The following is a 12456-nucleotide window of genomic DNA, read 5'->3' on the forward strand; positions in this document are numbered from 1 at the left end:
ATGTTGTCTAGATTAGCAATTTATCTGTATTATATGTCTAGTAGGGGCAACCAGGGTGAGTGAGGGTGAGCCGCCGTGGAGCTGGGGTGCCAAATCCCATAATCTTAGGGTGCCAACCCCCGCTGCTAGGCAGGTACAGCCTAGTATCCATCCTACGGAGATATAGGTCCTATTAATTGTGATATTACCTGGAATGACGCATTATTTATCTTTCATCTACAACTACAGCATTTGCTCTCTGGGGGATTATTGGGTCTTATAACCTACGGTATATATCTGTGTCCCCTCGATTCTGTGTATCTGGCTGTTTTATGAATGGTCTGATTATATCATACAAATCGCTCTTCAGATATCCATGTTGTGGTTCTTTTATTGTGCACCTGGGATATTTGGTGCATTTTAATGATAATTAAATAAATCTGTATATTTTAAAGGGTTCAATTTACACTTTTTTGCTACTTCCCTTTGTGTACCTATTGTTCTACATTCCAAAAATAAAGTAGGCTGAGGCTTTATTTTGGAGGGGGGACGAGCTGTACGCTGTGATAACACAGTTTCTGGGTATGTATGTCTTTTAGATTGCTTTAGATTCTTTTTTTACGGCGAGGAGGTGACTGAAAACAGCAATTTTAGAATATCTCTTTCTTTTTTTATGGGATTGACTGAGGGATAAAATGTCATAATTTTATTGTTCAGTTCATGATGGACTTGAAGATACCAAGTGTGTATTTTTTTTACATTTTTTTCTAATGCAATGCTTTACAATATTATAGTGTTTTTTGATTGAAAGTTCTTTTTTCTTTTAATTTATTTCTACTACAAGACTTCATGTTTCGGTGGTCTAATTTCTGTATTGAAGTCCGTAATATTTGCTTGTTGCACACCGATATGCAGCCTATTAGACCCTGCTTTTACAAAGCCTAGTAGACTTTTGCAGATGTCAGGTCTGGAAGCCATTTTTTTGGCATCAGCACCCCCTGTCCACTCCTCCCTGGGCGGGTTCACGAGGATAGAGTTCAGAGGAAATGCTGCTATACCTAAGGAGTTAAATGACCACAAGTGCTAACTATAGTAAACAGATGACACACAATGCTAATGTAGCGGTGTTTGCCGAAAGACCTTGCAGACAGCACTGTATATATGGCGGATGCTAAGAAGGGATTAAGCAAACAACCACAAATATTCGTTTGCCATTCTGGACATTCATACACAAACTTTGTGGTGTAACATCACTAATACAAAGTACATGAACACCACTGATTGATTAGGTACACTACAATAGCATTGTAGACCACCACACCTGTCATTTTAGAGATTGCTACACCTGTACCTCTCTTACAAGTAAAATAGTATGACATTTTTACATAGAGACTATTTAGAAAGTTGCTTAATTTTGCATTTAGTAAATTAAAGAACAATAAAAAAAAGTTTTTAAAGGTGCATTCATATGGCCTATTATGGCACTGGAAAATTTATAAAATGGCCCTTTGCTTGGCACTCTCCTCGATGAGTCAGAATCAAAAAAGTTCATACATATTTTAGATTTTGATTCCTTTTCAGAATTTCTTCATTGCAAAGGAGTCTTATAAAAATAGAAAATGATCTTACCGGTACTGTAGCTTTACCATCCACCATTGCGTTTACGAAAGCTAAAGCTTCAGATGTGGATGATCTTATGTTATCTACTCTCCCCATTCGAAATCGGCGAGTGGAGGCGCTTTCATATGTAGGGACAAGCTTTCTGTGGCACCTACGTAGAGGAGAATAGTCTATGTAATGCTGTATATTTATTTACCATAGGAATTTCTAAGACATTTACAGTGGGGGGATACAATGTGATATCAGTCATGTTCAAAAATGTATCCCATATACAGTACAGACCAAAAGCTTGGACACACCTTCTCATTTAAAGATTTTTCTGTATTTTCATGACTTTGAAAATTGTACATTCACACTGAAGGCATCAAAACTATGAATTAACACATGTGGAATTATATACTTAACAAAAAAGTGTGAAACAACTGAAAATATTTCTTATATTCTAGGTTCTTCAAAGTAGCCACCTTTTGCTTTGATGACTGCTTTGGACACTCTTGGCATTCTCTTGATGAGCTTCAAGAGGTAGTCACCGGAAATGGTTTTCACTTCACAGGTTTGCCCTGTCAGGTTTAATAAGTGAGATTTCTTGCCTTATAAATGGGGTTGGGACTATCAGTTGTGTTGTGCAGAGGTGGATACACAGATGATAGTCCTACTGAATAGACTGTTAGAATTTGTATTATGGCAAGAAAAAAGCAGCTAAGTAAAGAAAAACGAGTGGCCATCATTACTTTAAGAAATAAAGGTCAGTCAGTCCGAAAAATTGGGCAAACTTTGAAAGTGTCCCCAAGTGCAGTTGCAAAAACCATCAAGCGCTACAAAGATACTGGCTCACATGAGGAATGGCCCCAGGAAAGGAAGACCAAGAGTCACCTCTGCTTCTGAGGATAAGTTTATCCGAGTCTCCAGCCTCAGAAATCGCAGGTTAACAGCAGCTCAGATTAGAGACCAAGTCAATGACACACAGAGTTCTAGCAGCAGACACATCTCTACAACAACTGTTAAGAGGAGACTTTGTGCAGCAGGTCTTCATGGTAAAATAGCTGCTAGGAAACAACTGCTAAGGACAGGCAACATGCAAAAGAGACTTGTTTGGGCTAAAGAACACAAGGAATGGACATTAGACCAGTGGAAATCTGTGCTTTGGTCTGATGAGTCCAAATTTGAGATCTTTGGTTCCAACCACCGTGTCTTTGTGCGATGCCGAAAAGGTGAACGGATGGACTCTACATGCCTGGTTCCCACCGTGAAGCATGGAGGAGGTGGTGTGATGGTGTGGGGGTGCTTTGCTGGTGACACTGTTGTGGATTTATTCAAAAGTGAAGGCATACTGAACCAGCATGGCTACCACAGCATCTTGCAGCGGCATGCTATTCCATTCGGTTTGCGTTTAGTTGCACCATCATTTAATTTTCAACAGGACAATGACCCCAAACACACCTCCAGGCTCTATAAGGGCTATTTGACCAAGAAGGAGAGTGATGGGGTGCTACGCCAGATGACCTGGCCTCCACAGTCACCAGACCTGAACCCAATCGAGATGGTTTGGGGTGAGCTGGACCGCAGAGTGAAGGCAAAAGGGCCAACAAGTGCTAAGCATATCTGGGAACTCCTTCAAGATTGTTGGAAGACCATTTCCGGTGACTACCTCTTGAAGCTCATCAAGAGAATGCCAAGAGTGAGCAAATCAGTCATCAAAGCAAAAGGTGGCTACTTTGAAGAACCTAGTATATAAAACATATTTTCAGTTATTTCACACTTTTTTGTTAAGTATATAATTCCACATGTGTTAATTCATAGTTTTGATGCCTTCAGTGTGAATGTACAATTTTCATAGTCATGAAAATACAGAAAAATCTTTAAATGAGAAGGTGTGTCCAAACTTTTGGTCTGTACTGTATTTGAATGAGATTTTTACTTTGCCACAGTCTCATAAAAAACATTTTGTTAATTAAAACTGTTGTCTCATTAGATCTTTAGTACGATAAGTTAAAGAAAAATTTAGCAACTGTCGACTGTCAGTAAACTAAGCCTCCATAATGCCGCCACCCTCGGCAATCAGCTTATTCTGTTAGCCACAGCTAGCCGGTTATTTTCCCTGCCGCAGCTGATGCTGAGATAATTGAGTACTACATGCTGGCCATTCAATTGTCTTACAAGGGTTGTTCGAGTCCCCAAGTACAAATATCGCTCTCATAGCATGGTGGAGACAGTGACCCATAGAGTGAGGGTTCAGCTCAGCAGTCCTAAGCAAATATAGACCAGATTTCTTCTAAATGAGACAATTTATTTAATGTTTTAAATGGGTCTACTCAATTGTGTTGCATTTACCAAACCCGTGTTCAGCTGATCTGGTATGTCCACATCGCTGCAGGATAATACCAATCCAATACCTTGGATGAGCTCTTCTAGCCTGTTCCATCCAAACTGAGTCTTACTGTGTGCATGCTTAAAGCATATCTGTCATTTCACTCCCAACATAAAAGAATTACCTTACTGCCCTCATTCTTCACAAGTTAAGTAAAGGCGTTTTCCACTTTCAGGACAATTGACCACATATGCTGAAAAATAGATAGAATAACAAACAAAGCTGGTACTCAGCCTCCTTTGTTCCAACGCCTCCTCCCTGCAGCTGCACTGGTCTCAGTGTTTTGCCTGAAGTGGTAACATGATGTCAACCATGCGAATGACTGCTGTAGCCAATGTGCGGGGCAGCTCGTGAAGCCTACATCGGCATCGCTGTTGAGCTCAATGATTAGCTACAGTGGAAATATGTGCTGTCGACACGATGTAACCATTACAACCAAAACAATGAGAATCAATGAGGGTGAATACCTGCTCTGTTTGTTATTTTAACTATTTTCCAGCTTTTGGGGTTCACATTCCTGAAAGTGGACAACCCCTTTAACTACTTTTAATGAACAGTCCAGTCTATCTAGTATGTCCAGGAATTAACTCCAATTCTCTTGCTGTATAACTTACCATGTACAATCTTTTTGAGTAGGTGGTTTAAAATCAACAGCCTTCTGCCACCACTATAGGTGCTAAAACTTCCTTTCCCCCAAATACCTGCATCCATTGAATCTGGCACTGTCCAATTGCTGTTTGCAGTTTGATAAGCAGGAGAGCCAGTGGTGAGAGACAAATACCCACTTGCTATATTTCTGCTGTTTGACACTGGCAGTGGATAGCAAGTTAGACAAAAGGGAGATACCTACAGTAGTGGCCAAAACTTTTGAGCTCTTTTTTAAGGGGACAAAATCATCATTTTTGGTAAAATAGAGTATTTTACAATACTGTTAATAACTGATTAGCCATCAAATGATAATTTTGTTGAATTAACAGTGACTATCTAACCACCATTTAACTACTGTAACTGTAAAATCATTAGCATTGTATGTTCTGTATAAATGATGGATAATGGGTGAGTCAACATCATTTATTTCTGTAATCATCTAATAGCTTGGCATAATTGAATTCTAATAAATCCTGCATACTTTTCATTATACATACATAGACTTGTAGTTAGTTTGAAAAAGTAATACAACTCCCATGCTTAAAGTATCAATAGTTTAGACCACGACAATGTAACTCGTGTATGGTGTTAAACAGAGTTATAATTTACAACAGGGTTTAACAACTATGTTTTCTTTAAAGGGAACCTATCATGTGAAGAAATGCTGTTAATCTGCAGATATGGGGTTAATCTGAAGGGTCACAGTGTTCTGAACCTGTGTGGCTGCCGCACTGAAAGCCTGGCTACCAGTAGGATGTGAACGTTATTCCTCCCAGCAGTCTCTGACTTTCAGTCACGGAAGCGCAACTTCAGTCATCGCTCAATACATAGTGAGTGGTGGCTGTAACTGCACCCCGGCACTGACTGACAGCCTGCTCTGTACAGATACACTGCTGAGCCAGCTATCAGTCAGCGCTGGGGCGCAGTTACAGCCACCACTCACTATATATTGAGCGATGACTGAAGCTACAACGGCCCACCCCTATGACTGAAAGCCACAGCCTGCTCGGAAGAATAAAGTTAATTTCCTCCCGGTAGCCCGACTTTCAGTGTGGTCGCCGCATGGCTTCAGAACGCTATTAACTTATAGATTAACCCCATATCTGCTGGTTAGTAACATTTTTTAAAATGACAGGTTCCCTTTACGGAAGTACTTTGTAAAGTAATGGATATTTAAAGATGCTCGATTGCTCACCTATAAAACGCCAACTGTAGAGATACTTGAATAAAAGCGTCTGGACTCATCTTCTGCTTTTTTATAAACTCTTTTCCATATCCTTTAAATCTATAGACTGTGAAATCAAGATTCTTCACTATCCTGCAAAAAGACAGATAAAAATATGGGTTATATGCTCAAACACATAACAAGACACTTGTCTACTTTAGCTACTATACACTTTTAGTTGTTTTTTTTTTTATAGAAGGCTGATTTATATACATTTTTAAAAAACAGATAAACATTATTGAGACTGTACAGTCATTACTTAAAGAAATTATTTGTTAGTATGTATGGTGGATGCTTAGCTATTTTCCTCTGCTCTTAGATGCTTTTTAACTCTGCGTCACTTGGGGCATATCTATAAACTGTGACAACAGTTTAGCTTCTCTGTCTACAAGGAGTCTGAGGTAGTCAGAGAAACACCTCCTGTCTCATCATTGGTGGAGGCTGCTGCTCTCTTCCTTCTCCTGGAACGCAGCCTCCTCAGATTAATTGCTGTGTGTGAACACTAGTTTGACACGGACTTTCCCGGGAAGTCAATGCGGCTCCATTTCAATTGGTTAAGATATTAGCATGTTCCCCTTTAAAGGGAGTCTGTCGGATGGGGTCACCAATTGTCACCCCATTGACCCCATCTTTGAAAGTACAACCTAAAAACTGAAATGGCTGTCTGGTACTGACAGGCAATAATGCGTTGGAAAATTATATAAGCAGCAGATCGCGTTGTAAAGTCTCATAGTGGTACTAAAAATGTATTAAAGCGGTTTAAAAAATATATATTTTTCGCCATAGAAAGGTTTTTTTAACGTATTAATAAAGAGCACAAATATGGTATCTTTCCAATCATAATAGAACGTATATTGAAGAAAAGATTTTATTTTAAACGCCTAACAAATATAACACTCGAAGTACAAGATGAAATTCTTATGGCATATCCCAACAAAAAATTGATCGCTGTTTGGACTCTTAGCGCTCCAGGATTGTGGCGGCTATAGGGTGCATTCATAGAACCATGATTTCACATGATGGAAATATATTTGTATTTTACCTAAATCAATAGTTACAATACTTGTAAAAAATTGTCACTTATTTGGGCACTTGCCTTCAACGGGAAATAGCAAAAATCCAAAAAGTATGAATTATTCATATGAAACCTTACTGAACATGTCCAAAGAGGGACACGTTTCCTATAACCCCCATCACCCTGGTATAAAAACTAATAATATTAATACCCCTCAGTGTTCTTTAAATCTCTGTATTTCTTTCAGTCAAACCTGAATTTGCTACTGGCACATATGAATTTTCAATAGGCAAGAGATAAACCAAAATCTTTTTATAGTATTTATAGAAGATCTCCACATAACAATGTGATAATACAGTTCATACCTTTGAAGTTTGTCGGCCGATGATGCTAAATGTCCCTGGATTTCTGGGGAACATTTCCACCGAAGCCTCCTGGGTGCAGGGAGTTCACTCACAGAATCTGCTCTTACTAGTTTTTTGGGACTGTTTTTCCTGAAAAATGCAGGAAGAAAAGCTTTAATATAGATTAAACATTAGAAATATTTTTTTATTTAATGGTCGAGACGCAGCACTTTAGCAGCAGTTTCATATCTAAATAGCAGAGGTGTTGCTAGGGGTTTGGTTCAGGGGGGTGGCGCACCCTAATATTGGATGTAGGGGAACCTCAGCAGGTGACCGCACTGTTACGTACAAAGACCAACACTGATATTATTGCCATATGGTGACCACATAGTGGTAGATTCCAGTCCTGTAGAACATGTAAGAGATTACAGTACAGTTATAGATGGTGACTTACAGCTGACGTTCGCTCTGGTGGAGTCATTCACTTTTCCATCTGGCACAGACCGACATATTATTATTTATTATTATAGCGCCATTAATTCCATGGCGCTTTACATGTTTAAAAGGGATATACATAGCAAACAACAAGTACAATCATTTGAACAAAAACGAGTCAGAGACTGGTACAGGAGGAGAGAGGACATAACAACTTCTTCCAGCCAGGACTCGTCTGCAGAGATTACAACAAAGACACATTAGACTTTTCACATTTAGCACCATCCTCATCCATCCCCAACCTGCACAAACTCCTTATCCTGCTGATGCCCCAATGCTGAGCTGCTGCTGCTGTATGTGTCCCTATTACTGTACCTACTGTGTGCCCTCTAGATGATTAAACAACCTTCTGGAATATATTATTGCCCTATCAAAGTGCCCTTGAAAACAGTGCCCACATTTTTCCCCCTAGAAAGTAATAATGCCCTATGTGTGCCCTATGTGTGCCCCTTTGACAGTCACAATAACCTGAGCACCCATATAACAACAAGTGCCCACTTAACATTTAATAATGTCCCGAGTCTCCCCCCTGTACAACTCTTCTCTACACAGTATGATGCTCTCCTATACTCACGTGGTCAAAATTGTTGATACCCCTCATTTAATGAAAGAAAAACCCACAATAGTCACAGAAATAACTTGAATCTGACAAAAGTAATACTAAATTGAAAATCTATGAAAATGAACAAATGAAAGTCAGACATTGCTTTTCAGCCCTGCTTCCACAGAATTTAAAAAAAAAATGAAACTCATGAAATAGGCCTGGACAGAAATGATGGTTCTTCTTAACTTAATATTTTGTTGAACAACCTTTTGAGGCAATCACTGCAATCAAACGATTCCTGTAACTGTCAAGAGACTTCTGCACCTCTCGACAGATATTTTGGCCCATTCCTCATGAGCAAACTGCTCCAGTGTCTCGTGTCTGAAGGTTGCCTTTTCCAGACGGCATGTTTCAGCTCTTTCCAAAGCTGCTCAATAGGATTTAGGTCAGGGCTAATAGAAGGTCACTTCAGAATAGTCCATTGTTTTCCTCTTAGCCATTGTTGTGTGTTTTTAGCTGTTATTTGGGTCATTATTCTGTTGCAAGACCCATGACCTGCGACTGAGACCAAGCTTTCTGACACTGGGCAGCGCATTTCTCTCTAGAATCCCTTGATAGTCTTGAGATTTCATTGTACCCAGCACAGATTCAAGACACCCTGTGCCAGATGCAGCAAAGCAGCCCCAGAACATAACAGAGACTCCTCCATGTTTCACAGTAGAGACAGTGTTCTTTTCTTGATATGCTTCATTTTTCCATCTGTGAATATAGAGCTGATGTGCCTTACCAAAAACTTCCATTTTTTTCTCATCTGTCCATAGGACATTCTCCCAGAAGCTTTGTAGCTTGTCAACATGTAGTTTGGCAAATTCCAGTCTGGCTTTTTTATGTGTGTTCTCCTTGGTCGTCTCCCATGAAGTCCACTTTGGATCAAACAAAGACAGATGGTGCAATCTGACACTGATGTTCCTTGAGCTTGAAGTTCACCTTTAATCTCTTTAGAAGTTATCCTGGGCTTTTTTGTTACCATTCGTATTATCTGTCGCTTTGATTTGTCATCAATTTTCCTCCTGCGGCCACATCCAGGGAGGTTGGCTACAGTCCCATGGATCTTAAATTTCTGAATAATATGTGCAACTGTAGTCACAGGAACATCAAGCTGCTTGGAGATGGTCTTACAACCTTTACCTTTAACATGCTTGTCTATAATTTTCTTTCTAATCTCCTGAGACAACTCTTTCCTTTGCTTTCTCTGGTCCATGTTGTGTGTGGTACACACCATGTCACCAAACAGCACAGTGAGTATCTGCAGCCCTATATACAGGCCCGCTGACTGATTACAAGATTGTAGACACCCGTGATGCTAATTAGTGGACACAGCTTGATTTAACATGTCTCTTTTGTCACATTATTTTCAGGGGTACCATCATTTCTGTCCAGGCCTATTTCAGTTTAATTTTTTAAAAAATTTGTGGAAGCAGGGTTGTAAAGCAATGTCTGACTTTCATTTGTTCATTTTCATAGATTTTTAATTTATTATTGCTTTTGTCAGATTCAAGTTATTTCTGTGACCATTGTAGGTTTTTCTTTCATTAAACAAGGGGTACCAACAATGTTGACCACGTGTGTACATAGTATAATGCCCCCACACAGTATACTGACCCCTTAGTAGCCCCCACAGTGTTTGATGGCCCCACACTGTAAAAAGGCCCCACATTAGCTCCCACACGGTATGCTGTCCCCCTCAGTGTATGATGGCTTGGCCCTCTCAGTGTATGATGGCCCCCTCAATGTATGATGGCCCCTTTACAGTAGCCCCCACACTGTATGAGAACCTCTAAGTAGCCTCCATATAGTATAATGCACCCCATAGTCCTCCATATAGTATAACACACTCCATAGTCCTCCATACAGTATAATACACTCCCCATAGTCTTCCATACAGTATAATGCACTCCCCATAGTCCTCCATATAGTATAATACACTCCGCATAATCCTCCGTACAGTATAATGCACTCCCCATAGTCCTCCATACAGTATAATGCACTCCCCATAGTCCTCCATACAGTATAATGCACTCCCCATAGTCCTCCATATAGTATAATGCACTCCATAGTCCTCCATACAGTATAATGCACTCCCCATAGTCCTCCATATAGTATAACGCACTCCCCATAGTCCTCCATACAGTATAATGCATTCCACATAGTCCACCATACTGTATAATGCAATCCCCATACTGTTCTATACAGTATAATACACCCCCCATAGTCCTCCATATAGTATAAAGCACTCCATAGTCCTCCATACAGTATAATGCACTCGCCGTAGTCTTCCATACTGTATAATGCACTCCACATAGTCCTCCATACAGTATAATGCACTCCCCATATTCGTCCATATAGTATAATGTATTCCAGATAGTCCATCATATAGTATAATGCACTCCCCATAGTCCTCCATATAGTATAATGCACTCCCCATAGTTGTCCATATAGCATAATGCACCCTATAGTCCTTCATACAGTATAATGCACTCCCCATAGGCCTCCATACAGTATAATGCATTCCACATAGTCCTACATACAGTATAATGCACCCCATAGTCCTTAATATAGTATAATGCACTCCCCATAGACTTCAGTGGAGTATAATGCACTCCCTATAGTCCTCATATAGTATAATGCACTCCCCATAGTCCTCCATATGGTATAATGCACTCCCCATAGCCCTCAATATAGTATAATGCATCCCATAGTCCTCAATATAGTGTAATGCACTTCTCATAGTCTTCAATATAGTATAATACACTCCACATAGTTCTCAATATAGTATAGTGCACTACCCATAGTCCTCCATACAGTATAATGCACCCCATAGTCCTCCATATGGTATAATGCACTCTCCATAGACTTCATATAGTATAATGCACTCCCCATAGTCCTCCATATGGTATAATGCACTCCCCATAGTCCTCAATATAGTATAATGCATCCCATAGTCCTCAATATAGTGTAATGCACTTCTCACAGTCCTCAATATAGTTTAATGCACTTCCCATAGTTCTCAATATAGTAAAATGCACTACCCATAGTCCTCCATATGGTATAATGCACTCCCCATAGTCCTCCATATGGTATAATGCACTCCCCATAGTCCTCAATATAGTATAATGCACTTCCCATAGTCCTCCATATAGTATAATGCACTCCCCATAGTCCTCCATATAGTATAATGCACTTCCCATAGTCCTCAATATAATATAATGCACTCCCCATAGTCCTCCATATAGTGTAATGCATCCCCCATAGTCCTCAATATAGTATAATGCACTCCTCATAGTCCTCAATATAGTATACTGCATCCCAGTGGCGTACTGCCAATGGCGGCAGGCCACGCCACTGCTATGGGGCCCGTGAGCTGGGGGGCCGCACCTGGCCCTCACTGCACAGGGACCTCCCCACACCGGGCCCCGCCTCTGCCCGTTAGTACCCGCACTGCCTGGCTACACAGCATGATGGGGGTGGAATCGTCTGCTGACGCTCCCTCCTCCATCATCATTGATTGCGCTGATGGCCATAGGGGATCCCAGCGCGAGAAATGATGATGGAGGAGGGAGTGTCAGCAGATGCTTCCACCCCCATCATTCTTCCTCAGAGTCTGACTTCTCAGAGCAGCGGGTGCGATGACGTCATTACAGGGTTCCCGCTGCTCTGAGATATCCGGCGCTTCACACCGCACGCTGAGGAGACGAGCATCGGCTGGAACCAGGAGAGGTGAGTACTGTATTTATTTTTTTAAATCAGTGACCGGTGGACATCATACAGTATGGGGAGTGCATTATATTGAGTGAAGGACCATGGGGCATGCATTATATTATGTGGAGGACCATGAGGGAGTGCATTATATTGTGTGGAGAACCATGGGGGAGTGCATTATATTGTGTGGAGGACTATGGGAGTGCATTATACTGAATGGAGAACCTTGGGGGTGCATTATACTTTATGGAGGAACATGGGGGTGCATTATACTGTATGGAGGACCATGGAGGTGCATTATACTGTATGGAGGACCATGGGGGTGCATTATATTGTGTGGAGGACCACGGAGGAGTGCATTATATTGTGTGGAGAACCATGGGGGAGTGCATTATATTGTGTGGAGAACCATGGTGGAGTGCATTATATTGTGTGGAGGACTATGGGAGTGCATTATAC

The 12456-nt window shown here is 40.7% G+C and overlaps 1 protein-coding gene across 1 annotated transcript in view; it reads right to left on the bottom strand.

Annotated features, from left to right (window-relative positions):
* CHAT (choline O-acetyltransferase) overlaps positions 1–12456 on the bottom strand; it is a 202789-nt gene that overhangs the window by 48370 nt on the left and 141963 nt on the right. The window contains exons 10-12 of the mRNA XM_073685964.1: positions 7221–7349; positions 5811–5933; positions 1609–1750 (exon numbers count right to left, since the gene is read on the bottom strand). Coding sequence (XP_073542065.1) covers positions 1609–1750; positions 5811–5933; positions 7221–7349 — 394 coding nt within the window. The remainder of the gene's footprint in view (positions 1–1608; positions 1751–5810; positions 5934–7220; positions 7350–12456) is intronic.

This window comes from Phyllobates terribilis, unplaced genomic scaffold (genome assembly GCF_046119375.1).
Source record: "Phyllobates terribilis strain yellow unplaced genomic scaffold, ASM4611937v1 Scaffold_5__5_contigs__length_657084704, whole genome shotgun sequence".
Taxonomy (NCBI): domain Eukaryota; kingdom Metazoa; phylum Chordata; class Amphibia; order Anura; family Dendrobatidae; genus Phyllobates; species Phyllobates terribilis.